This window comes from Nothoprocta perdicaria, unplaced genomic scaffold (genome assembly GCF_003342845.1).
Source record: "Nothoprocta perdicaria isolate Ctin4 unplaced genomic scaffold, notPer1 scaffold_6, whole genome shotgun sequence".
Classification (NCBI taxonomy): domain Eukaryota; kingdom Metazoa; phylum Chordata; class Aves; order Tinamiformes; family Tinamidae; genus Nothoprocta; species Nothoprocta perdicaria.
This window is the reverse complement of record NW_020455865.1, coordinates 2337564-2362973: the sequence shown is the minus strand read 5'-3', so window position 1 is coordinate 2362973 and position 25410 is coordinate 2337564. Positions and strand designations below refer to the sequence as shown.

General features: G+C 41.2%; 1 protein-coding gene across 1 annotated transcript; it reads left to right on the top strand.

Annotated features, from left to right (window-relative positions):
* The first annotated feature begins 2408 nt into the window (after positions 1–2408).
* SEC16A (SEC16 homolog A, endoplasmic reticulum export factor) lies at positions 2409–24917 on the top strand. Its single transcript, XM_026049157.1, has 30 exons — positions 2409–6202; positions 6980–7125; positions 8573–8658; positions 9526–9661; positions 10179–10377; positions 11523–11697; positions 12255–12397; positions 12686–12747; positions 12976–13114; positions 13397–13639; positions 13859–13956; positions 14225–14306; positions 14512–14629; positions 14861–14972; positions 15261–15366; positions 15835–15975; positions 16108–16221; positions 16833–17037; positions 17223–17471; positions 18062–18150; positions 18540–18701; positions 18817–18894; positions 19085–19141; positions 19820–19931; positions 20225–20362; positions 21000–21100; positions 21405–21479; positions 22102–22161; positions 23031–23105; positions 23606–24917. The coding sequence occupies exons 1-30, from the start codon at positions 2435–2437 to the stop codon at positions 23672–23674; spliced, it is 7338 nt and encodes a 2445-aa protein (XP_025904942.1). The 5' UTR covers positions 2409–2434; the 3' UTR covers positions 23675–24917.
* Positions 24918–25410: the final 493 nt, after the last annotated feature.

The following is a 25410-nucleotide window of genomic DNA, read 5'->3' as shown; positions in this document are numbered from 1 at the left end:
TGTGCAGGTAATTTTTTTTGCAGGGGATTTTAAATCAAATCATGCTTATACAACACGTTGGATGTCATGGTCTTGTCTACAGTGTGCTAACARCTCTGCAATTGTTATTTCTGTGGACTAATCCTTAGCAGGCTGCTCTGCATTATTCATTTAGTAAATTCTCCAAAAGTTAAGAACTTCTTGGCTATGGAAAGCAAAGAATTGATCGACWCTTAGGTTCTCGTTTGCAGTGTTCTTAAAAGGAGCATTTCTGTTAATACTGGGTTACGGGACAGTGAAAGGATCAGTATCACAAATTTATATTTCTCATTTAAATTATTTCCCATTTTTGTGTTTGTTTTATTTGGACTTAAATCCTTAAATCTGATGTGCCTTTGCTGCTGTGTGCAGTCTGTTAATATTAACTTTCCTCCTGTAAGGAATATGATACCCTTGTATTGAACCTTTGTAATGTAACATCTTGTAGTAATTGCAAGACAGCAGTTAAAGGTAAAACTGCGCACTTATTTTCATTACTTAAGTATTGATACTGGTTATTATAAGACTGGCATAAAGTATTAGAAATTTAATTCTTTGTGTACATCTGATAAGACACTGTAAGGAGCAAAGTCCATGTTAGAAATTTGGAAGTATCTGCGTTATAAAAGAGTTGGCTTTTATGCTTTTTATCTCACAAACTACTTTCCAGCTAACAGCAACTGGAATCCAACAGTCTAACAGCTGCGCTGTCCAGTAGGTAAATGCCTTGGCAGGTGCTTTTATTAGCTTTTTTTTTTTTCCCCCGCTCTGTTTGGAAATACAKTGGGTAAAATGGTAGTTTATTGGGGGAGGGAGGATTTTTGCAGTTAATGCAATAAAGAATATGATGAAAAATAGGATGTTCAGACAGTCTCATGGAAATGCCTGGCGGTTTGTGGAAGCCGAAGGAGGCGGCTGGGCAGGGTTTCCTGGTAACGTCCTGGTTGGCAGCAGTCGTGCCCTGCTGGGAACCCTGCAGCTGGGTATCAGCGCGGGAGGAACGAGTGCCATGGGCTACACCCTGCTATGAGCAAGTATTCCTTGGTGTGGGCTCAGCCTGCAGCTGCGTTCTGAAAAGGAGTTTATAGGCAAATGCAGTTAATAACCAGTAGAGCTTTTTATTTAATGCTTTATTGTTGAAGTCTGCTTCTGCGCCCCCCCCCCCCTTTTTTACATTTTAACAAAACAGAAATGTTAAAAACTAAGACTTAGCATTTTTTGGCTACTTTATATTCCACAAAATATATGGCTGTATGGAAAAAAAAGATTCTCCTCAGTTTTATTGACTGGCACTTCAGGCCCTCCGAAAGAGAGGCCTTAGATTATGCAGAGGAGTTTTGGATTTCTCAGTGATTAATAAAAGAGACTTTTCGTCAGGGTAAGTTGTACTCATGTCTGATGAAGTCTCTATATATCATCCTGCGAGTTGGTCAGTATGCATTGTCTTGGATTTTTTTTTTCTTGTTAGTTATAAAGCTGTATAAAATAAATAGCTAGGCAGTGCTCACTCGATGTGCGTATTTGTTAAGCTAGAAACCAAGTGTTTTGCATTTGAGGCTTCCTGTACCTGTTAAACCTTTGGCTTGGCCAAACATCCGTCTCCTTTGGTTTCCCATCTTATTACTCTTCCTGACAAGATGTTCAATGTAGAAATTAAAGACTGCACAGCTTTTGTCTGTCTTCTATAAACACAAGTGTGTGGTGTGACACAACTGCCATAGGTACTTCACTCTACATGATGTGCTGTTAGAAAACAAGCCTATCGTACGTTGCTAAAAGCTTCTTCAGTGTGAACTGGGCGGCTACCAGGAAAGAAAATCGCTCTAGTCTTGTCAACTCCCCTTCTCCCCACATTGGTCAACAGTGATAAAATTGAAAAATAAATGTTCCTAATTAGTTTATTGAACTTCATGTGCACCAATTGTGAACTGGTATTGATTGAAGTTCCTGCTGGCAGAGTTGGAACACTTCTGTATCCGCCCATTCCACCCTGCAGTAAACACCACAATAGAGTATTGGCCAAATTCCTACTAAAGTGGGGGRAATTAATTGTTTTATGTTTTTAAATTGAATTGTACTATTATGCAACACTCCCCTTTTGCAGCTACTCAAAATAAYGTGTGCAGTTATCAAACAGCATCAAACCATGTTAATACCAGTCTTAGCTTTAGAAATGCAATGTTATGTGTGATCTTTCTTATGAGTTCTGGAGAACATACGGACATCTTTCATTTAGTTTCAAGTTTTTTTTCTGTGAGCTAGTTTCAGAACCGAATAAGCTTTAAGCACTGCATTTTGTGTAATGAAACCAAAACTGACTTGTTATCCTCCTGTTYTTGCAGTGTGGAAGCAGGACCCCGCGAGCAGCCTTCGCTGGTAGCTCCTCGCCTGGTCTCCGAGCCCGTGGGAGTCCGTCATGCAGCAGCCGCCGCAGACCGTCCCGGCAGGAGCCGCGGCTCCCCCGCCGGCCGCTCTGGCCCGCAGCGTGTTCTGGCGAGGCGGCTCCCTCGCTAAACGCCCAAATGCAGCCGCTGTCCCCGTGCAACCCGTCACAGACCCCTTTGCGTTTGGCAGACAAACACCCCAGGGGTCCCCTGCAGGTACCGTGCCCAAGGGCCACGTGCTGGCTATGCAAAATCCTGCCCCAGGGATGTTTCCCCAACCAGCTGTTATGCATCCTTCACCTCTCCACGCAGGGGACAATCCTCAYGGACTGCCTACGCCTTTATCAGCTGCTGTGTCTCAAGCAGGGATAAATCCCAGTACGTTTTCTAATATTCCAGCTTCTCCACCGCCCCCAGGATATGTTACAAATAGTACGACAGAGGTTTATCCAAATGCAGATGCTGGACTCCACGGCCCTGCAGCGTCATTGCAATATAACACAGGAGCAGCACTTGAGAATTCTTTCAGTGGGCATCCTGGAATGGTGTCTACAGCAAACAAACCTGGAGTTAGGCAGGATATTAACAGAGAACCAAGCGATGCTTCTCCGGGATCCACTGCAACACTCTTCTCTCCGCCTCCTCAGCAGTCCATGTCTCAGTGGAGACCCGTTCARGGTAACGTGCAGTCTCCAGTTCGAAATGTTGTGCCCTATCCTGAGCCATCTTTTCAAACTGACATTCATAACCTTTCTCAGACTTCTGTTAGCACTTCTCATCCTTCTCTACAGACAAATTTGCAGCAGGGTCCTGTGCACCAAGCTGTTCCACAAAATATCATGCAAGCACCTTCATTAGCTGGCTGTGAAAAAAATGGGAAAAACAGCTCTGCAGGTAACAGTCATCATATGAATAGCACCCAGCCTGGAAATACGTTTAGACAGAACGCAGAAATGACTAATTCTTGGTTAAATCAACCCTATCAAGAGCAGTTTTACCCACAGCCACCACTGCAAGACTCCAGTTTTGTTATTCCCACAGCTCAGGAAAATAACCCCCCAAAACAGTCTTTAGATATGTCTAATGCATCAAGTAGACCTACCCCCACAGATCGAGAGTCAGGAACTCTCTCGATGTTTTTCAAGGGGGATGAAGCTGAGAATGAGGAAATACTTTCATCTGAAAAAAACTACATGGCTGAGAAAACTGAATTTGCTGCTCAGCCAAATGTGGGACCCTTATATCACCAGCCAGTGCATCCTCAGCGGGTTGCAACAAATGTTGTGTCTCAGATGCAGACTGGGACAGGCTCAGCCAGTGAGAYGGCACAAAAAGGAATGGATGTCCAGTATTTTCCTAAAGCTGTAGGCAGTCCCCAGGAGATGCAGACCAGTAAGCATTCTGTGTTTGCTAACGATGACACAATGCATGCCAGTGACCCATCTGGAAACAGTGGGGCACAGTATGAAAATGTTGAGAACCTGGAGTGTATCCAGAATCAGGAAGTGCTGCCTAGYGAACCGCCAAACATGAGTGCTCTGTCCCCAGCTGCCTGCTCCGATCCGTACCGCTACGGATCCTTACCTGCTCAGGTGTTTCCCAAGAATGCTGTCGTGAGCCGAGCTGAGGGAGGACCAAATTTGGAGGCACCTGATTCACTACCTTATCCTGTTCGACCGGATAGTGTCTCTTCCACCTACAGCAATCGGAGCCATCGGAGTGCTTCTAGCTCAGCAAGACCTCATGAGCAAGTTGGTACGTTCATTCAGCAGGAAAGTGGGAAGCCTGATGAGGAAGCTTCTGCAAGCTTCTTTAAACAGATTGACTCTTCTCCTCTGGGAGGGGATTCAAGTGAGCTAAACATGAGCAAGAACTACCATGGCAGTCTCTCCCAGCCTCCAACTCCCAGCCCTCCTAAGCCTACTGGAGTATTCCAGACAAGTGCAAATAGTTCTTTTGAACCTGTGAGGTCCCATGGAGTTGGGATAAAACCTGCAGAGATCGACCAAGCGAAGATGGTGGTTGAATTGAGAGAGAACCATCCAAACCAAAAGAATATCAAGAAAAATACAGCCATGCCGACTGCTTCTCCAGGTAATCTTGAACAGCCACCGGATAATCTGGAAACCATTTTCATGCCTCAGGTCCACCCCCTGCCTCATGCCGTCRCTGATGAAGCTGGAAATATGTTGCACTCTGGATCTGGTATGGAAAATACACAGTTGTTGTCTGAGAGAAGGTCCTCCACAAGAGCTCAGGGCATGGTTAAGAAGTGTGACAGCCCAGCAACAACTCTGTGGGCTCATAATGAGTTGCCTAATTTTGGAGGAAATGTTCTTCTAGCTCCTGCTGCTCCTGCAGTGTATGTACCTGCCCGGCAAACCATGGAAGTCATTCAGCCACCAGATGAAGGCCTGTCTAATCAGCAACCAAACAAGCCAGGAACTATTGCTGTGCATCTTTCCCAAGATGGAAATATGTCTTCTGAAAATCTTGAGAATCCTCCCAAAATGGGAGAAGAGGAGGCACTTCAGTCTCAGGCAAGTTCTGGTTATGCAAGTTTATTGTCTTCTCCACCTACAGAGTCTTTGCAAAATCAGCCTATCCTCATTGCTCAGCCTAATCAAAGCTATAACTTAGCTCAGCCAATTAATTTTTCTATTTCTTTATCTAATCAGCTAAACAGAAATGAAAACAATCAGCCAGTGAAGGATGCTGGGGTTGGGGACAGGCCTGCATTGGGTCCCCAAACTTCACGTGCTGGTGGGTTCGTCTCTGGGGAGAATGTGCCATCACCTGTGATGCAAGCTGGATCTCTGCTAGTGAATGCACTTCCAAATACTAATCTGTTAAACCATAATTTACTGCAAAGCCCTGTTAATTCCTCTGATATTGCCTCTAATCATCCTGCAAAGTTGCTGATGCAAACTCCGCTTAATTTGACTCCAGACGGTCAAATGAATGTTCATTCTGAAGGCTTTGTTCCTGAACTTGCTAGCAAACCAGGGGCTAACTCAGCTGTTTCGCCAGGGACGAATCACCCCAGTGGAAGTGCAAGTGCACTAGTCCCACCTGGTAGTTCCGTAGTTCAGGCTAATAATTTCACAAATCACTCAAATAGCAAAGAAGAAGCTGCTGGTGTGCATGACTTCTCAGTATCACGGACATTGGAGAAAAGCAGTGCGAGTAATTCTGTACATGTGCATAATCAATCGCTTCCTGGTGGACCAGTGTATCCTCAAGAGCCAGCTGGCAGTGCTGGACAGGTGGGTCCTGAAATGCATGACAAACAGCATTTCTATCAGCAGGTAACAAAAGATACCCAATACCAGGCTGTACAGGGAGCAGTGCCCTCTCCACCACAAATGCAAGCGCCTCAGATGCAGCAGCCGTCGTCACCTGGGCAGCCCTCAGCAGCCCCAAGCCACCAGGCAGGGACTAAAGCCGTGCAGGAGTGCCAGCATCACGAGAACCAGGTGCCTGGTAACCCTGCTCATCCCACGGGTCCCAAAGAGGGCAGCTCAGCTCAGCTCCCAACAGGGAGTGATCCCGTGAGCCCGGAGAAGCAACCAGTGCCTGCACAGTCATCCTCCACAGCTGCTCCTGCCACCACCCCGGCAGTGCCAAGTGTGCAGCAAGACCTGCAGCGGCCACCCCCGCCTCAGACTCCTCAGGGTGCCTTTGGTCCACCACAAAATCCTTATTATTACTATCGACATCCGTATGATGCCTACCAGCCTCCATACCCAGCACCTTACCCTCCTGGAGACCCCAGGGCCGCAGCTCATCTTTATTACATGGTAAATATTGATTTCCCCCTTCTTTTCTTCTCAATACGTATTAGTAATTTAAATTTTTAAATTACAGGCTTAAACAGTGGTGTTTTGATAAGCATTCAGTGTAGCATTTGTATGAAGTATTTAATTTTAGGGAAAATTGAAAATAACAGGAAAAGGTGCAGAAAGCTTTTTGGAGATGGTCCTTGTACTGCCCCTTGTTGAATTCAGTAATTTATAATATCTATTATGTATTAAAGCTGAACCAGCAATGTGATAACCCCCAGTTACAAAAATAGACTTGAAAGATGTGAGGAGGATCTTAAATTTATTTTACAAAGATACTTGAAATGTAATGTGGTTACTAACATCAATTCCATTTGGCACAGATGTCAAAGTATTTTTATTGTCAATTTTGGAAAAAGTTGGCAGTTGTAACCATCTTAGCTGTACGAGCGTTTGAACTTGGTTCTCACCTCCTACCTGAATTATTGGCAATTTAATAGAGTGGCTAATGTAGTCGCTGAAGTGCCTTTAATTCAGAAGTTTTGCACGTGTATTTTTCTTCTTAAGTTTTGGATAACGATGGACCTAAATCTATGCACAAAGGGCTATATTGCCCCAAGGGGCACTGAAAGCTTCAGTCTATAAAGCTGCATCTCTGCAGATATCCGAGCTTGTTTGTGTTAAGGGGGAAGAAGTCTGGAATTGCTCTTGAAAGAACCAGCTTTATTGCTCACTTGATTTCTACTTTTGGAGGTAGGAAGTTTCTTTTTTCACATGTCCATCTCTCTTCCATAGGAGGACAGCTATGGCCAGTATGACCCACGATACAGGCACTACGATAGCAACAGTGCTGCGTTTCCAGAGGCTGGGAGCTACCGGTATCCTGAGCCCGAGCGTCCCAGCTCCAGAGCCAGTCACTGCTCTGACCGGCCTTCTTCTAGGTATGTAATCCTAGCACCGAATGCCGATTTACAYGTCCTGAAGTTCAGCCTGTAACTTTGCCAAATGAAACTTTATAACATAAGCTGCAGGGAAGGAGCTCAAGAACTCATCCTATGCAACAGAATCAGCATTGAGGCTGTTCAGCTCTCCTACCTGTGTGGGATGAAAGAGCAATGAAGGCCATAGTTTTGTTAGTTGGTATTAATTTACTTTCTAACTAGCACTTAAACAGCATTCCCTAGTTATGTTAGTAAATGGCACTTTTGTACATTCGTCTGGGACTTGCTTTGCAAGCATAACAGTGTGCATGGCCTTCTAATATATGGTGGTTTATATTCTCAAAAGACAGAAACTAAGAATCAAATTCTGTTTACCACCTCTGGAAAGATTGTAGGAAGTTTTGGCATTGAGAAGTACGAAAACAGTGACTCAGTGTGGTGACTTTGTCATCCTCTTAAGTGAATCTAAGTGCACTGAGATGTCTTGTGATGAGATGAGTTAATGATTTCTAGTCATACCGAGATAGCACTCGGGGGATACTGTGCTTGGCGAGTTTAAAATGTGGGCTGTACCATGATGCTGCAGGGCAGAAGAGCCCAAGAGTGAGAGAGCCAATGTGACAGTGTTTGCCTGCAACTTTCACATAATATTTCAGGATTGATGCAGCTTGATATTTGGGAGAGTTAGGGCAGTGGGGAGAGGAATAACATCCTTCTGAAAGGGAGAGAGAAGATGGGTGCCTAAACTTCTTGTGATAAGATCAAGYCTCCTGCTTTGCAAAAGTAGGCGTCACGTTAGCAAGCTTTCTACGTGCTCTTTCAGTGTCACTCGACTTGCTTGACCACGTTGGGGTTTGTGGGGTTAATTGTATGTTCGTTTGTCATAGAAGAGCCCAGAAGCTTCTGTCATTCAACACTGTCATTTAATTTTTCCCTCCTGTGCACATATACATGGATGTTTATGTGTCTGCACTTGCACTGTGTTTTACTGTGCTCTCACCTAACATTGGAGCTTTCTTTTGGACACTGTTTGATGGCTTCCCAAAAATAACATATAATAAAAGCTCAAACTTGAGGCAGCAGTTACCTCATTGCCTATTAAATGGCTCTCTTTGCTTTTGASACCATTCAAAGGATGCTAGTTGTAGCAGTAGTTTTTGAAATTAATTGTCCATAAGTAACTGGATTTGTCACAAAAGCAGTTTACAAAAGCTACTAAACTATTGTGTAATAACAACTGTCAGCTTCTGAGGGCATTGAGCAATTTAGTCGTGTATTGGTTTGGAGGTCTAATTTTGTGATTCCTAGATTTCCTCTAAATATATTATTTTAAAATTAGTCTTCTAACTGTCTAGTTGTGGCACTGGAGTTCTGCAGATCCCCTGGTGGCTTTGGGGRAGAAAATACAAGTATCACAGGAGGAATAACTCTGTGCCCTTTCTTTCAGGCAAGGATATAATGAAGATTACTATACAAAAGGTGGATGGAGTGATTATTATTCAGGCTATTACTCTAACTTATATGATTATGGAGGTAAGGTGTCAGAGTGCTCTGCATTATTGTATATAAATTTCTGGTTTAGAAATACATATATGGGGAAGATTGACTTAAAAATTAACCAGTATTACTTTTTTTTTTTCTTTCTTTCTATATTAATAAATTATTTTCCACAGCTAATGAGCATAATGAGAATAAAGTTTACTGGCTGAAAATTGATCTGGGGACTTTGGTTTTGCATACTGTGCTGCCTGATTTTTGCTCAGCACAAATAATGAGAAGAAAATAAAGGGAGCCATTTTCCTTACTGATTTTTCTTTTTGCTGCTTGGGATGGATGCATACCCCAGCTAGGGTTTCTGATTTTAATCCTTAGCCTATAACCTATGGCCAGATTGCAAAATTTAGGTGGGGGATGTAAACAGAAACTGACCTTGTCCATAGTTTGGCCTTGTCTGTAGTTATCTGAATTCGTGCAGAGAGATACTGGCTGGTAACCTGAAGGTGGTTGCTTGGATAGTGCCAGGGAGAATTTTGAACAAAATCTGCCTGCTCTAAAGACTCACAGCAAAAGTCTATATTAGATGATATTTTTTTTCTCGAGTTATTGTATTCTGACTAAATTTTAAAGTTGTTACAGCAGGTCTGTCTGATGGACTGTCTCCTTARACATTGTTACTGTACATTTAGCTAGAAACTCTTTATCTGACAAATGCGAGACACATTCTTTAAACTCATCTAGTAAGTAAAAAAAAAAAGGAATATATTTATATGCTTTAAGTATGTTAATTCTGCTTTTGTTATATACTTCAGAGCTACTGGCTATAACTAAAGAGGAAGGAGTTGAGAAAACTTATAAGTAATGTCTTCAAATAGCTAAACCATTGCTTTTTGTCCTCCAAAGATCCAAATCGTTGGGAACGTTTTTCCTCGGCATATGACCCCAGATACAGAGATCCTAGAAGTTATGACCAGAGGTATTGGTACGATGCTGAACACAACCCCTACCAAAAGAGAGAAGCGTATCCTTATGGTAACAGGTGTGTCCATTCCATCCACGTCCTGCCTTTTGTGATAGCTGTGCCACTCTTCAGAGTTTTGGGATATTATGTAGCTTTGTAAGCAAAATCTTCCTGCTAATATATCGTAAGGAGGCTGATACTGTCTATGGCAGACTCTTAAAATGTATTAKTACAAAATATTTCACAGATCATGTTGCTAGTTCTTCCTTTTCCTTTAACAGAGGGAACTGAGGGGGAAAAGTGAACTGTCATGTCACTCTTGGGTAAAGGATTTAAGACAAATAAGGCTTGTTTTCAGACTGGTTAAATGTGCTTTGGGTTTTCCTAGAACACTCTCAGAGAATGATGGAATGCTTCCCGAGCAAATGTCTTTTGGTTTACTGTAATAAAAACCCTCAATCTGGGAAATAATCTAAAAGCCATTTTGAGGTTAATTACATTTTTCTCCTTAATTGGTATGCAGCCAAGTTGCTTTCCCCCTAAGATACTAATGGCTATGTTTATTTTTTGCTTTGTTTCTTTCTTGGTTCTTCAGACTGGACCGCTATGAAGATCACTGGCGGTACGACCCTCGTTTCGCTGGCAGCTTTGATGATGAAGCTGAACCTCCCCGAGATCCGTACGGCGACGACTTCGACAGACGCAGCGTCCACAGCGAACGCTCTGCTCACAGTCTCCATAGCTCCCGTAGTGTCCACAGCCACCAGAGCAGTTTCAGCTCTCGTTCCCAACAAGTGAGTTCCTAAAGGACACATCAGGTATTGTCTGTCAGCTGAGCTGCTCTTAGGCACAGGATTGATAACTTTACGGTAATCTTTATGAACTTTAATCCTGTATAGTAGGAGTGGGTTAGAAATTAGAAATATGCAAAAATATTTCTGTTTTTAGCTTGGGGAAGATGCATTTTGACTGCTCTTACTCTGTAAGTTAAAACTGCCTTCTAATACAGTTTGGAACTTAATATTTGTCATAGTTGTCAAGAGAACTTTAACCAGAATCAGCACTCAGTTGTGCAAGTTGCCACATATACAGAAATAGAAAACTTCTACTGAATCCATCTGCTGTTTGTGAGAACCTTGCCCTTGCTGTGCTTGGCTGTAGTTGGCTCTGAGTGTTGCATCATTTTTGTCATCACAAGCAAGAAAGCTAATACTGCACTTGCAGTCTGCAAGACTAACTCCACATTTGTGTGATACTATCTTTTATTTAAAAACAAAGCCAAATCTAACCTCTGGTTATTTATATAACTATGGCCTAAATACTAATACCTGAAAAATACAGAGAATATCCAAGTAAATTGTTAGGCTAGTCAAAAATATCTTTTAACCACAGTCTTACGTGTTAGTACATTAAGTCTGTTGGAAGACAAGGTGATATTTCAGTCTGAGCTCCATTTTTTAATAATATTGAAAGTAGTATTGGAGATCATTTAGGCATTTTTCTGTAGGCATTTTAAGTCAACGAGGTGTTTATCAGCTCTACTTGAGTCAGATTTCCTGTCAAGAAAGGTGAAGGATACTCCTGCTTTGCATCCCTAGTTGGTGATAGAGCAACACTGCGCCCTGAAAGTCACAGTGCTGTCCTTGGCCCATGGCACATGGATATTCTGTGAAAGAACTAAATGCATTTGGATGTGAACAGATCAAATAGGAATTAAAACACTGAGGGGATGAATGCTAAGAGATACTAACTGACTTGCTGGGGAGCTTCCCCCAGTGCGAGTCCTTTGTAGTGATGTGGTAAGCCTGCTTTAAGAACCATCTAAACAAACAAAACGGGAGGCAAAAAAATGCTTACAGTCTCTTGAGTCGTGTTTGCTGCATTGCTCGCTTCATGCAACTCCCCTCTCCGCTAACAGTTACTAATATRATCTGTTTAGAGCCAGCTGTATAGAAGTAATCATGACCTAACGGCTAACGCGTATGACACTGCGCAGGCCGTGTCGCTCCACCCAGACTACCCGTACGGCGGATACGCTGCCACCTTTGATGGCCAACAGCCCTTTGCAGATTATGGCTACCCACCCGAGAGCGGATGGTCAGCTGTAGAGCAAGGTATTTGCACCAGCGGGGTCGTGGAGGGAAGGGATTGGGGGTAKAAGGGTGTCTCCCAGAGCAGTTTGCCCTTCTATTAGTTTTTGTTCTTGTTGTTGTTGTTATTATGTATGTATGTGATTCTTTCATGTGTTCATGGAGCCTGTTAACAAGAAAACATCGTTCTTGGCAATTTTGAGCAAAGTTTTTGGTTATTTTCAGCACRAGGATAATCCCTTGCTGAAATCTGGGTATATCCAAAACAGCATCTCGGTGGTGTTTGCTACGAAGTATTGCATACTTGCAATTGTAAATGTCTTTTTAGACAGATGCTAAACTATGCTTCTTATATGTCATGGGGATGATTACATTTTCACTTTAGATTTGCCCTTATTGTTTCTTACCCTTTCTGCATAGAACGACATTTTATGGATTTTAAGATTCTTTAACTTTGTGTTTGCAAATCTCTGAAGACTCTGCTTTACTGAAGGTTACTGAATAGGTTAAATATAACAGTAAATTCAAAAAGTTGCCGGTCAGGTTGCTGCTGCTTACTTCACCTTTTCTCCCCACTTCAGTACCTTTAAGGCCCTCAACACCTGAGAAGTTTTCAGTGCCTCACATCTGTGCTCGGTTTGGTCCTGGGGGCTACTTAATAAAAGTGTTGCCAAACCTGCCTTCGGAAGGACAGCCAGCTCTGGTTGAAGTTCACAGCATGGAGGTAAGGTGTCTTTTTTGTACTAGTACTTGCACACACAAGTATTGGAACAGCACCAGGACAATTATAAGGGGATGCGAGGAGGATTTTCATAGTAAACATGACTTTATTTTTCATATAAGTGATGCTACAGAATTACTTCTTATGTGAAGTAGATTTTGACATTTATTATCCATGTGCAGTTTGTGGGTTATATGTATTTTGTTCAAGAGCAAGAGCCTTGATTACGTTATAGGTTAGATCCAGGTTCAGAGTTACAGGAATTTCTCATTGTTTGTATTTGTGTTTCAGACTATGTTACAGCATTCTCCAGAGCAAGAGGAGATGAGAGCATTTCCTGGTCCTCTTGCTAAGTATGTTCTTAGAGATTTTAAATGACTCTTCTGGCTTCAGATTTCATTTCTTTATTGAACTTTAAAATGTCTATAAATGTCCATAAATTAGAGGATTTAGTGACTCAAAGTATTTGTTGCTTTTTACTTGCTTAAATAATGCACATCTGTGAATGTGTTCCTTGTGCTATTTGCAGTGATGACATGAATGTTTTGTCTCATAAACACCTCTTTTTTTGTTCCTCCTAGGGATGACACCCATAAAGTGGATGTTATCAATTTTGCACAAAATAAAGCTACACAGTGCTTTCAGAATGAAAATCTAATTGATAAAGAATCTGCAAGTCTGCTGTGGGACTTCATTGTACTGYTGTGCAGGCAGAATGGGGTATGTCCTGCTGCTTGAATTTTTCTTTTCTAGAATATTTTATACATAAAATGTTATTTATATAAGAGATAGAAATATATGTATTGTGTCTTATCTTGGGGGTAATTCGCTGGTTGGCAGAAGAGGGAAACAGATAATTTGCCTTCAAGTCTTCAAAAGACTGATATTCAGCCATTGCTGTTGTAGTGACAAAGTGAAGACATCACTGAATATAAGAATGACCATATCCTTAATATGACTGGAGKTTTATTTTGATTTTTGTTTTTCTTTTCCCATGTATAGACTGTGGTGGGAACAGATCTGGCTGAACTTTTGCTACGAGATCATAAAACAGTGTGGCTCCCTGGGAAGTCGCCTAACGAAGCAAATCTGATYGATTTCACTAATGAGGCTTTGGAACAAGTCGAAGAGGAATCTGGTGAAGCCCAGCTCTCGTTTCTCACAGATAGTCTTATAACCACAATTGACAGCCTTGAGAAAGAGACAGAAAGATTCAGAGAGTTGCTGCTTTATGGCCGTAAGAAGGTAARTGCTTATGCTACTGTTTAAGTTTATACCTGAGTGGTATTTTGATTAAAGCTTTTAAGTTAAAAATCAAAAACTTGTATTCATGTGCTAGGATTTGACCAAGCAAACATTTTTAATTCAGCTGCTACTATTAACATAAAGCAGTTGCTGTCTGTGTAAGCTAATTTAAGCTGTACATTAAGCTTTCTCCAATAAACTAATTTCTGTATTAATCAGGATGCTTTGGAGTCAGCCATGAAGCATGGTTTATGGGGTCACGCTCTGCTGCTTGCCAGTAAAATGGACAGCAGAACACATGCAAGAGTTATGACCAGGTACAGTGTTTTTCTTGTTAGTATCAAAATTAAGTGATTTTGAATTGATTTCCCCCCTCACCCACCCAGCYTGGATTGCCATATGCTAGTGACTGATCCACTCAGTTAATTGTTTTGCTATTGAGCATTATCCCTGGGCAATTTCAGTGCAGCATTTTCAAGCTATACTTCCTGCTCAAAAACTAAACTAGAACTCTGTGTTCAAGTAGCTTTTAACTGCTTACCCAMAGTGTTTGTGTTTTTGTTTTTCTGTATAATGTCTCTGTAGATTTGCCAACAGTCTCCCAATTAATGACCCTCTGCAGACTGTTTACCAGCTCATGTCTGGAAGGATGCCAGCTGCATCCACGGTAAGATTCCAGTTGAAGCTGCAGTTGAGATTTAAGCAGGCGCCGTGGTGAGTAGTGTAGCTCCCAGTAGTAATCTTTTCATCTACTTCTCAAAAATATCTGGCCTAGAATGCCAGATAAGTTGATTTTTAGTCCTCTTTTTAGGTTGAAACGCCTATGTAAAACTCCAGTCACTGGTGTGACTAAGTAATTCTTCTAATTTTAGTGCTGTGGAGATGAGAAATGGGGAGATTGGAGGCCGCATCTAGCAATGGTGTTATCCAACTTGACCAATAACATGGACTTGGAATCCAGGACTATTGCTACCATGGGAGACACTCTTGGTAACTCTTGGGGAATGAACAGGGTGATGATTGAACTTCTGAAAACTTAATTGCTCATTTGTTTTGAAAACAAACAATTGCTGCTTAAAATGTGAAACAGARCACTTCTTTGTGGGCTTTTGTCTATTGTAAAGATATATTTGAATGCAAAGACAGAACAATGTGGAACACTGAATTGTGATGTGCTACTGAGAGAAAATATCCTGACTTCTGTCTCTCACTTTTCTACAGCTTCCAAAGGCCTTCTGGATGCTGCTCACTTTTGTTACCTTATGGCCCAGGTTGGATTTGGAGTTTATACAAGGAAGACCACAAAGCTTGTCCTGATCGGATCGAATCATAGGTTTGGCTTAGCTCATTGTTTGTTTRCCTGTTTGTTTGTCTTTAACTCTTAAAATATGAAAATAAAAGCCTAATGGCTTGAAACTGAGTTGCAGTGCTTCTGCCATCACCACTGCCACAGTTGTTTGAGATACCTCTCTGATGTCATCCTATGTTCTAAGAGAGGAAGTTATTCCTTCTGTGTGTTCTGCTGCTTCTCATCTTATTTCGAATTCACAGATCTGTATTTGTTGACAGTATATAGTATCTCACTGTCAATTAATATTTTTCTTCCCTCATTCCCCAGTAGCTTGCCTTTTTTGAAGTTTGCCACCAATGAAGCCATTCAAAGAACAGAAGCCTATGAATATGCTCAGTCACTGGGCAGTCAGCCTGGCAGCTTACCCAATTTCCAGGTAAAGAGATGCTTCTTTGTATTTTTGTCAGGTTTTGCCAGGTGTTTATCTCRCATGTGCTTTGTCTAGCATAGAAACTATTTTATCAGTTCCAGAATGAAATTCCCATAGGTAATRTTATGCAGAGTAGCTTTTCCCTGTTGTTTGTCCTTGAGTCAACCTTTTTGTGTTTTTCTCTGGGCATTCTGGACTCAAGAATTWTTCCTTCTGTTGCTATCATAAGTCTATATCCCAAAGGAAAAATCAAGCAGGATTTGTTTGCACTGGATAGATTACTCCCATAGGATATATTGGGTGGAAGAGGAGATTGAGGTGGTGGGGCAGGGACTAGACTGTTGGTTTTGTTTTTTAAACATGCTTGGCATAGACAAATGGTGTATATGAACTTTGACTGAAATGGTGAACTCTTATTTGAAATTTCTAAGGACTTTCTGACCACCTGCTTTTTCACCTTCTTGCATTCTGCAGGTTTTCAAATTCATCTATGCTTGTCGCCTCGCAGAAATGGGACTTGCTGCTCAGGCTTTTCATTATTGTGAAGTAATTTCCAGGACTGTCCTTAAAGATCCACATTACTATTCACCTGTACTTATTGGCCAGTTAATCCAGGTAACCTATGGATGAATGTTCCTCAGAACTAAGTATTTGTGGCTTCATACTGTAGTTTTTAAGTTCTAACTAAAGTTAGCTTTTTAAAATGCTGTTTTTAAAGTTAATCTTTGTAATGATTCTTTCTTCTAGATGTCATCACAGCTACGCCTGTTTGACCCACAGATAAAAGAGAAGCCAGAACAAGAATCCTTTATTGAACCTTCATGGTTAGTAAGGCTTCGACATGTGGATGGACAGATCAAGGTACAGAATATACATGTCACAATGAAAAATTACCTTTTAAGGCTTAATGTCAATCTTCATTTTTAAAATGTTTTAAACTATAGAAACATGAGGTGAATGCATCGTAAGATCACAAAATACAAATGTTATGATCTAAATCAAGTGAATGTACTGTATTTTAGTGCCCTAAAATTCACTGCAGAATAATTAAAGGATGGTGTAACTTGTGCAAGAGACTTTTCTTGGTGTAAGAAGAATTGGAAGCCTTATTAAGATGTAATAATTCCAGTTATAAGCAAAGGATTTGTTTGCCAGGAAAAAAACAAAAGTTTTATGTGATTAGTGCAGCTAAATTTTAACAAACAAAAAGTCGAAGGGAAGGTATATTCTTTCTTTACAAAGATCCATTACAAACTTGAAAGCTTGATCTATTTAACTAACTTTGGTAAAACCCTTTTCTTTAAGTATTTTGGTTGAACTTGACAAAAGGCTTGTAACTCTTTCCTTTTTTTGACTAAATACTAACAAATGACCTGCGCTATTTTCACTCTGAGATTTCCCTTGCTAAATGTTCCCCTGGTTTATGACATTAACATCTGGAAGAGTTAACAAGATCTTGCTTTCTTGTGCAGGAGGGTGCAATAGCTTATAACGCAGACAGATCTACCCCACAACAGTACGCGTCCAGCACACCAAGCTCTGAATTAGACCATGCCAGTCAGTGTGATGGAGCAGGAGTCGGCCATGACATGGGTCCTGGTACTGAAAATGCATTGTTAGCATCCCTATTGCCCAGTACGGCACAACAGATGCAAAGTGTGCAGCTGATGCCTTCAGGTTAGTGTTTCCTATCCTTCCTCATGACAAAGAAGAAAACGAACATTTGTGTTTCTCGTGTTAGAAACCTCTTAAGAGGGTCATGGAAACAGTGAGGTTTCACTCRTGTGTGTTACTTGCAATAGCAAGGGTTTATTTTCTGGATCTTTCACTTAATTAGTACTCCTAATTCTTTTGTGCTGTAGCACCTCAGACCATCCTTGATGGGTCGGCTGCCATGATCCCTYCTGCTGACCAGGAAGCTGTTCAGAGTGTCCCGTTCTATTCGGTGGGTCCTCCACCTGTTGGTCCAGGACCTGGCTTTGCACCTGCGGGATTTCCCAATCAGTATGGAGCTGAACCATCACCACTGTATGTAGGGTCAACGGTACCTCCAGGAGGGCCACCACAAGAGTCTGAAGCACGTTCAGAAGAGCATACAAACCAAGAAACAGGTTTGGCAGCATTAAAAATCCCTTTTCTTCCTTTTTAAGGGAAGTGAAATATTTGGGGGATAATGCAAAATATCTTAGTATTTAAAAAAAAATCAAGTAGTTAAATTGAAAAAAGAAAAAAGAAAGTATTAATCTTGCATATTGAGCATAGCTTAAGAGATGTCAATCACCAGATTATGGCTTAGCCCCAGCAGGTAACTCCCTGTTTTATCGAATCACTGAATAAACCGGGACTGGCAGTCCTGTCTCCAAGGTCTGTGGCTGGAGTCTCAGGGAGTTCTGCCTCTGGACATCAGCCTCAAAGGCCTTGATGAGTTTTGTTTCTCACGTGTGAAGACAGACATACTAAACTTGGGAGAGCTGTGTAAGAGACGTGAAGAAACATATACTACTCCATACCAGTGGTTGCATCCCTTGGCTTACTCTGACCTGTATTTAGAACAAACCTAATTACCCATCCAATAACAAAAATCTCAGCAACTTCAGTTCTTTAAAAGTTCAAGTTATTTGTAGCACAAGACTCATRACTATTGGGGAAAAAAAAATCACTAAAGTGTTTTCATTAACATCATCTAATTTTATTTTTTAAGGAATGCTGAGAACTGCCCCAGAGTCTCCATCAAGAAATGCTTTCCCAGATCAGAGAGAGGAGGATTTCTATGGCAGAATGGCTGGCATGGTATCCTTATTTCATACGTTTCTTCAAATCTTAGCATCGTGGTTGGTCTTTGCAAGCACAAAGTGTATTGGCGCATCTTGAAATTGTCTTTATGAGCAAGATTTGGTGTCAGATACTTAGCTATTTCCTTATTAAGCCTGTGCTGCTTTACATCTAGCTGGGCTCTGGGGTGAAGATGCAGGTGTGCATCTCAGTCCTCAAAACATAGGGTATGCTGCAAGCAGACTGTTTCTGTCCCCAAATCTCTGTTTTTATCTGTGTTTCACTTTCTGCTGGTGCCTTTGTGTCTCCTCCTAAGTTTTCAAAGGAATTTGTTTAGCAAAATGAAACATCGGCCGTTCACTCCTGCAGTGAAGACTTTGTACTCTTCTGTATGTTTGTAATAACAGGGCTATGGGCGAAGATCTCGGACCACTTCAGAGTCCTCTGTCCATTCCGTGGGCCGAGAGAGATCCCACTCTGCAGCAAAACAGCCCTCTCCTCCTGCTCCGTCTATTCCTGAAAGGAAAGAGACTAAAAAGGAAAAAAAGAATGAGTCAGCACCTAGAAAGGTAAACTAGATTAAAAAAAAAAAAAAAAAAGAGAGAGAGAGAATTTAAAAGAAAATAAACTATTACATGATTCTTTTTCTTTGAGAGAGAATTAACTGGATGTATTTATTCTTAGACTGGTGCCACCTGGTTTCGCTGGCTGATGGGAAAAGGAAAGAATGAAGCTTACCTTCCAGATGACAAGAACAAATCAGTAAGGCCTCTAAATAAATTATCTCTATACATTTTAATTTGTTTAAATTGTTTTTCTGGATGGCAGGTGATTGTTGTTTTGACAACAAGTAAGAAAATGTTATTATGTGAAAAAAATTCAGAATTATACTTATTCTGAGATGAATAAGCCTAAGTTAAACATCTAACCTTTAACTGTGATTTCTTTGCAGATTGTTTGGGATGAAAAGAAACAACGCTGGGTTAATTTGGATGAACCAGAAGAAGAGGTAATTTTAGGTCTCTATATTTGCCTAAGTGGAAAACTCTGAAATCTGTACTAGCAGATAATTCTCTCTAACTTGTTATTGACTCTTAAGAGGTACGTTTTGCTGAATTTGGATTAAAATGTGCAACACTAGAAACTAATAAGCAGAATTTTGTATGTTTCATCTTTCTGGAACCATTTCTGTCCTCAGGTACTTGTGTAGTTCGATCTAGTAACTATGATAGAATTTTAAAATTAAATTGCTGAAAGTTTTAGTTAAGCTTCATAAAAACTGACATCATGTAGACAATTGCCTGTCATTTGGTTTGTTGCATGAAGAATAGAGGAGGAAAAGGGAGGAGTCTGTTTTTGAAAAAGCAGTGCATTCTGAAGCAAAAAGTCTACCGTTTGTCCATCCTTATCCTTCAAGGTAATTATTCTAGACCATTGTAAACAAATAGTAAGAACCCCTGGTGTTGCCACTCCTTTTGTAGTGAGTCTAGGTTGTAAGTTGGAAGATTTCTGAGGTTAGATAAGGAATTGTCAGACTGAAGAATTTTGAGTATGTTGATGCTACTGGATGTGTCTGTATATCAAATTTTATATACTCTGAATAGGTAAAAGTAGGGAACCAAGCTGAAGACTTGATTTAACATTATCAATTAAATGTGGTTTAATTTTTTTTTTCCCCTCCCTGCAGAGTAAACCTCCACCACCCCCTCCAGCAGGATTTCCTAAAGTTCCCCAGACTGCTCCTCCTGGGCCTGGTGGCCCCCCTAGTGCTCCTGTCAACATCTTTTCCAGAAGAGCAGGTAATATACTGCTTTTATTTCGGACTTTTTCTTAAAATCAAAACACAGATATGTTGTCTCTTCTGAAAGTCTTTGCGAATGGTTGGCAACTGATGCCGTGGAGCTTTCGCCAGTGTTGACTTTGGTGCCTAGCTTCTACATTGTAATCACTSTCAATTGTTCTGTGACATAAGTGACACTATCCCCGGGCATTTTCTGATTCTGAATGGTGGTATAACTAGGTGACTGTTCAGAATAGCCAGAGGTAGCTAATACAGTGTCTTATTTCTGTTGTTTCTGGATATTTCTTTTAGCGGGAAGCAGAGCTCGTTATGTTGATGTCCTGAACCCAAGTGGAACGAAGTCRAGTGCTGCTGTTCCAGCTCCATCAGACCTATTTGCTCCATTGGCGCCAATGCCAATTCCTGCAAATGTCTTTGCMCCAAATTCAGGTGTGTCATGGGTTCCCAAATCTGTGGGAGGATATTTCAGGCTTMCTTTGCTTCTCTGTGCATTATGTATCCTTTAATGAACACTCATTAACTCAGTGCACTCTTGTTAACAATGATTTCCTTTTTGTTGTTGTTTTTTTTTTGTTATTAGTAGTGAAATTGGTCTAGAAACTGCAGTGAAGCGAATTAATAAAGCTTAGCTCTGCACTCAGTCGTTTGTTACAGAGCAGCTGGGTCATCTAAAGGGCAAAATTTGAATTGTGCAGTGTTCCTCACTTGCCAAGTATCTGCTACTCACTGCTGACACCTATTTCTCTTCCAGGATTGTTATTTGGGAAAGAAAGAGAAGGGACTGACTTACCTGCATACTTGCTTGTCAGTCCGYTTTTGCTATCACTGCATGCTGTACTGCATGTAGTGATACTGCATATGGACAAGCAAGGTTATCCATGCTGTTTTCTCTTGCTTTTGTAGCAAGACCAAAGCATTTGGAGATACTAACATTATCCTCTTCAGATTCTCTCTCTCTCTGGGAATAGGTTGATATTGCAGAAAATCATTTCTGCTGATGACCCTCATTCTGTTAAGTCAATTACCTACATATAGTGTGTTTGGTTATATCCTTTTTCCTTTGTAGTCCCAGGGGAACCTCAGCCTCTGGAAGGCAGTGGAGCTGGAGAGCATGGATCAGCTGCAAATCAACCCAGCACAGACCCTGCTGCAGCTGCTGATCCAGAGGTGGGCTGGGGTGATGTGTATGCRCAGTTCAAAACTCTGGGTTCTTTTTGTGGGTGGAGTGGGGTGGGGGCATGGCAGAAATCTCTGAATCTTCATTGAAAAAATAGGGAAGGCAGAGCACAAGTGAAAATGGAAGTGGGAAACTCACTAAAGGTTGCATTTCCCAGTTTGGCAGTGCTGTAAATTCCATATTTGCTGTATGTCAGATAAGGAATCATAGCAGAAATGTGAACTAGCATCATAATGGGCCTTTGAGATACAGTAACAAAGATGAAAACAAAAGAAGTGCATTGTTTTTCTTTAGTATTTAAACACTGCAATGCTTCCACCTGGATCCGGGCTTCCTGTTTCCAACCCTGATGGCTCCCAGTCGGGCGAGGTAAGGCTTGATTCAAAGTAGTTGGCTAAGGACCTGTGCAGTGTATTTTAACCATTAATCGTAGTCACCTTCACCTGGGCACTGTGAAACAGCTAGTAACTCCATGGAGGATGATTAGCTGAGGTGGAAACAAGTGACAGCATCCAAAATTGTACAGAAAAGACCTCAAAGTCTATATGAAAAGTTCAATTTCCATGTCKTTCATTGTGTTTTGATCTTGTTCTATACAAATAGACTTTTACAAACGTTTTTTTTTTCAGAGTGAGATGTTAAGGTAGCAGTTTGGGAGTCTCTTCTTGCCTCCATGCATGCATTTAATTTGACTAATAGTAAATGCAAGACACAGGAGGTTAGATTGCTGTGTGCCAGGCAGAGTAACATTACCTTTGTTTCTACTAAATGTTTTCTGTACCTACATAATTTTGTGCTTTAAGAAGTCCTTTTGATTTAAACTAACTTCTGGCTCTACAATTTTTTTTTTTTAACTTGAAGTTGGTTTAACCATTGGCAGAGTGAGACTTTTAAAATTAAATAAAACGACTGAAAGCTTGGAGCAGTGACATGCATGACGACTTCTTTTATTTGTGTTTTTTTGTATTTGTGTGTTCTTGCTGTTTTGTAGCTTTCGCGCTCTAGTTCAATGAGTTCATTATCACGTGAAGTAAGCCAGCATTTTAATCAGGTACATGTGGCTGGCCGTTCTCATTTATGTTAACTTCTTTATTTTCCCTTCTTTATTTTGCATTTGCTCAAATACTTATTAATGCTACTTTTAGCCATTTTCCTATCTCCTCATTTCACAGAAATAGCATTAAAAGTGAGTAATGATGCAGCGTTCCTTTTAACGCTCAAACAGGGTCTTCCAGCCTTTTTTGTATTTGAGAATGCACGTAATCCAGGCATGCTTTTCATTATGTTGAAGTTTCACTCAAGTGATTCACTTAGCAATTATGATCAATCCTTTTTTCTGGGATACCAGAGGTCAGTTGATTTTAAAATCAAGTAACAAGAGTCAAGCAAACACAAAAGAAAACTAAAAGAAACGACTGTTGCTGCCAGTTTCAAATCAGTAATGATACGTAGCTCATTTCATTTGCAAAACCCCTGTAGGAATTAAAGGAATGCTTCATCTCTGCTGTGAGTGAGTACCCTAGGGTCACCATAAAGGGGTGGCACGCTCTTTCTGATAGTTTATAGTAAAGCAAAAAAATGACACCGACTGTTTATTTTGGGGCAAGTCCTAAGGTCTACTAACAAAAGCGGAAGGTACTAATTTGGTGAAATGGCACTGGTGTCTTGTTTTGGTTTTGCATGCCTTGGATTTTCAGAGCTACCTGCAGTTTCTGCATGTGACATTGTTTTGCCAATTCCTACGTTAAGCAAGTAATATTAAAGATGTGGATGCAAAGTGTACCGGCACTTTTTGCAGTCGTTACAATATGCTGCTCTGTACGTATTGTTGGCATTTTTACTGTGAACGTTTTCTTTGTGTGCCTAAGCAAGCCGAGTTTGAGGGGCAGTTCTGTAACACTGATTTAATCCACTTTCCAGCCTTCTGCTGTACCACCTTCAGGGGGACCTCCAGCAGGAACAGTACAGTTCTACAATCCCTCTCAGTTTGCACAAGTGAGTAAAAGCCTGGTTGTTGTTACTTAAACAGGGCAATAGACTTAGTTGTGCTGAGTGTTAAGCAAAGTGAAATATTGCTTGGGTGAATCAATTATACAGAATATATTATACAGAACCCTATTGCTTTAGCTGTTTTTAATCAACATTTGCCCTTAAAGTAACCATGTTTGGCCTTAAGTTTCAGTACAAATTCTGCTTTTTCTTCTCACTATTTTCTTACCATCTCTTAGCATTTTGATTATGCTATCACTGCCTTTGTTTTTGCTCTCMTCCCTACTATTCCTGCATATTTTTAGAAAAATAATCCAGTTATGTCACCTGGTTTGTCTCCCTGCTTTCCCTACCTTCATAGCATTTGGGAATTCTGCAAGATAAAGCAGTAGAATTAGCAACTGCTAATCTGATCTTTCATCCAACAAAGTGTGCAGAGTTTAAAAAAGTAGCGTGACACAAGAGGCAGTCTCCCTGTAGGTTTAATTTCTATTCTTCTTTTTCAGTCTCCTGCGGTTACTGGAAGTTCAAGACTGGGAAGAATTGGACAGAGGAAATACCCAACGTTGAAGTAGAATACAGTGGTTTTGTATTCAGATTCACACTCTTTTTCTGATTATACAACGAACTCTTCAATCTTATGGCCCATGCATCAGTACTAGCTTGCAATTAACAGGGCAGTAATTTAAGGATGGGTGACTTTTTATTTTTATTTTTTCATGAGTCTTGCTACTCGCACCTCATCTACACAAGTAATTACCAAACAAAATAAATGTACCTTTTCCTTTTAAGAACTGGCTAGAAAAAGCTTTGTTGTGGTAAAGAATAGACCTAAGGGAGGAAATAGCTGCTGTCTGTTACAAAACCTCTTGGTAAATTGCATAGGCAATTGATTCCTTAAGTTTATTTTAAACCAACCAGTGAGAGTTTCAAAGACATAGGTTTCAGGGATTCCTTAATTTCTGAAGGATACTCCCCTCCCACTGGGGGACATACATGTCCACATTGTAATATAACACTCTGTGGCCTTAAGAGGACCATGCACAATCTTAATGCTTATAAAACAAGACTTGATTTGTCAAGGTATGAAATTCAAGATGTGCTCGTTTGTTTTTTGGCAAGGGGGAGGGGGGAAGAGGGGGCCACAGCTCATCCAAATAAATTGACCTATATTGAATGAAAACTGTGACTGTAATCTAATACTGATTTGATTTGGATCTTTTACCTAGTATGTATGTAGTTCGTGGTTTAGACTTCTTGTAAAGCAAATTGTATAGTCTGAAAGAAGCTGTGTATAATAGCTGATGCTGTACTAGTTGACGAGTGAGTGTCCGTTTAAGTGCAATATATGGTTACTTGCTTTCTCAAACTGCTGGCACTGCGTGATTAGCGAGGTAACAGCTTGGAAGTCATTTAATTTTTTTTCCTCTTGGGTGCCAGAATCTGTCCGTAATACTCTGTTCTTGAATTCCCACTACTAAAATACCCAAGGTCTTAACTAGCTAACAGCTAAATTCTGAACATGCTAAAAGTAGGTGGATTTAGATCTCTACCACTGGACTTTTAAGAGCTTTAGGTTGTAATAGAGCAAATCTTGAAAACAGTGATATGCAACACTCATATTCCCATCCACAACAAAAGAGAGAATAAACTTTAAATATTTATTAAACCATAGACCATATTTKATTTAGAACTTGCCACCCAAAGGTTTTGATTTTACTTGAATTTCTACCCCCGTGTAGAAATACCATGAATGTGAAATAACCAGTGTTGGCCCTAATCGTTTGTCTCTTCTTAAACATCATCATGTTTGAGGTGGGGATCGCCTTACCTGTGCTGGAGAGGGTTTATATGTAATTAAGAGAAATGGAAAATAAAGATGGGAGGGAGGGGGGATTGGAAACCTGTGGGKCCTCGTCCATGCTCCGTCCCAGCCTGGGGATCCTTTTGTACCGAAGACCTGCCTGGACCCGAGGTTCCTGGTGGGTTCCGGCAGCAGCGGCCCCCGAGCTGGGGCCCGCGCTGGAGCCGGGCGCCGACGTCTTTCCTAAGTGTAAGATTTGACACTGTAAATTCTTTAAATAAACTATTTTGCGCTCTGGAGCACTTTCACACGTTACTGCCCGCTGTGGTTATTGCAGGAGCGAGCGCGGGGGGCTACAGGGGCCTCCCCCCGGCCGGGCTTTTAGCCCCGCGCTGTAGGTGTGCCCAGGGGCGGAACGGGAGCCGGTTTTGGGGCGAAATGCGGGGTTTCGGCGCGTGCCGCCGGGCGCGGCGGCGCCGCCTGCTGCGCGCCCTCCGGCCGCGCGGG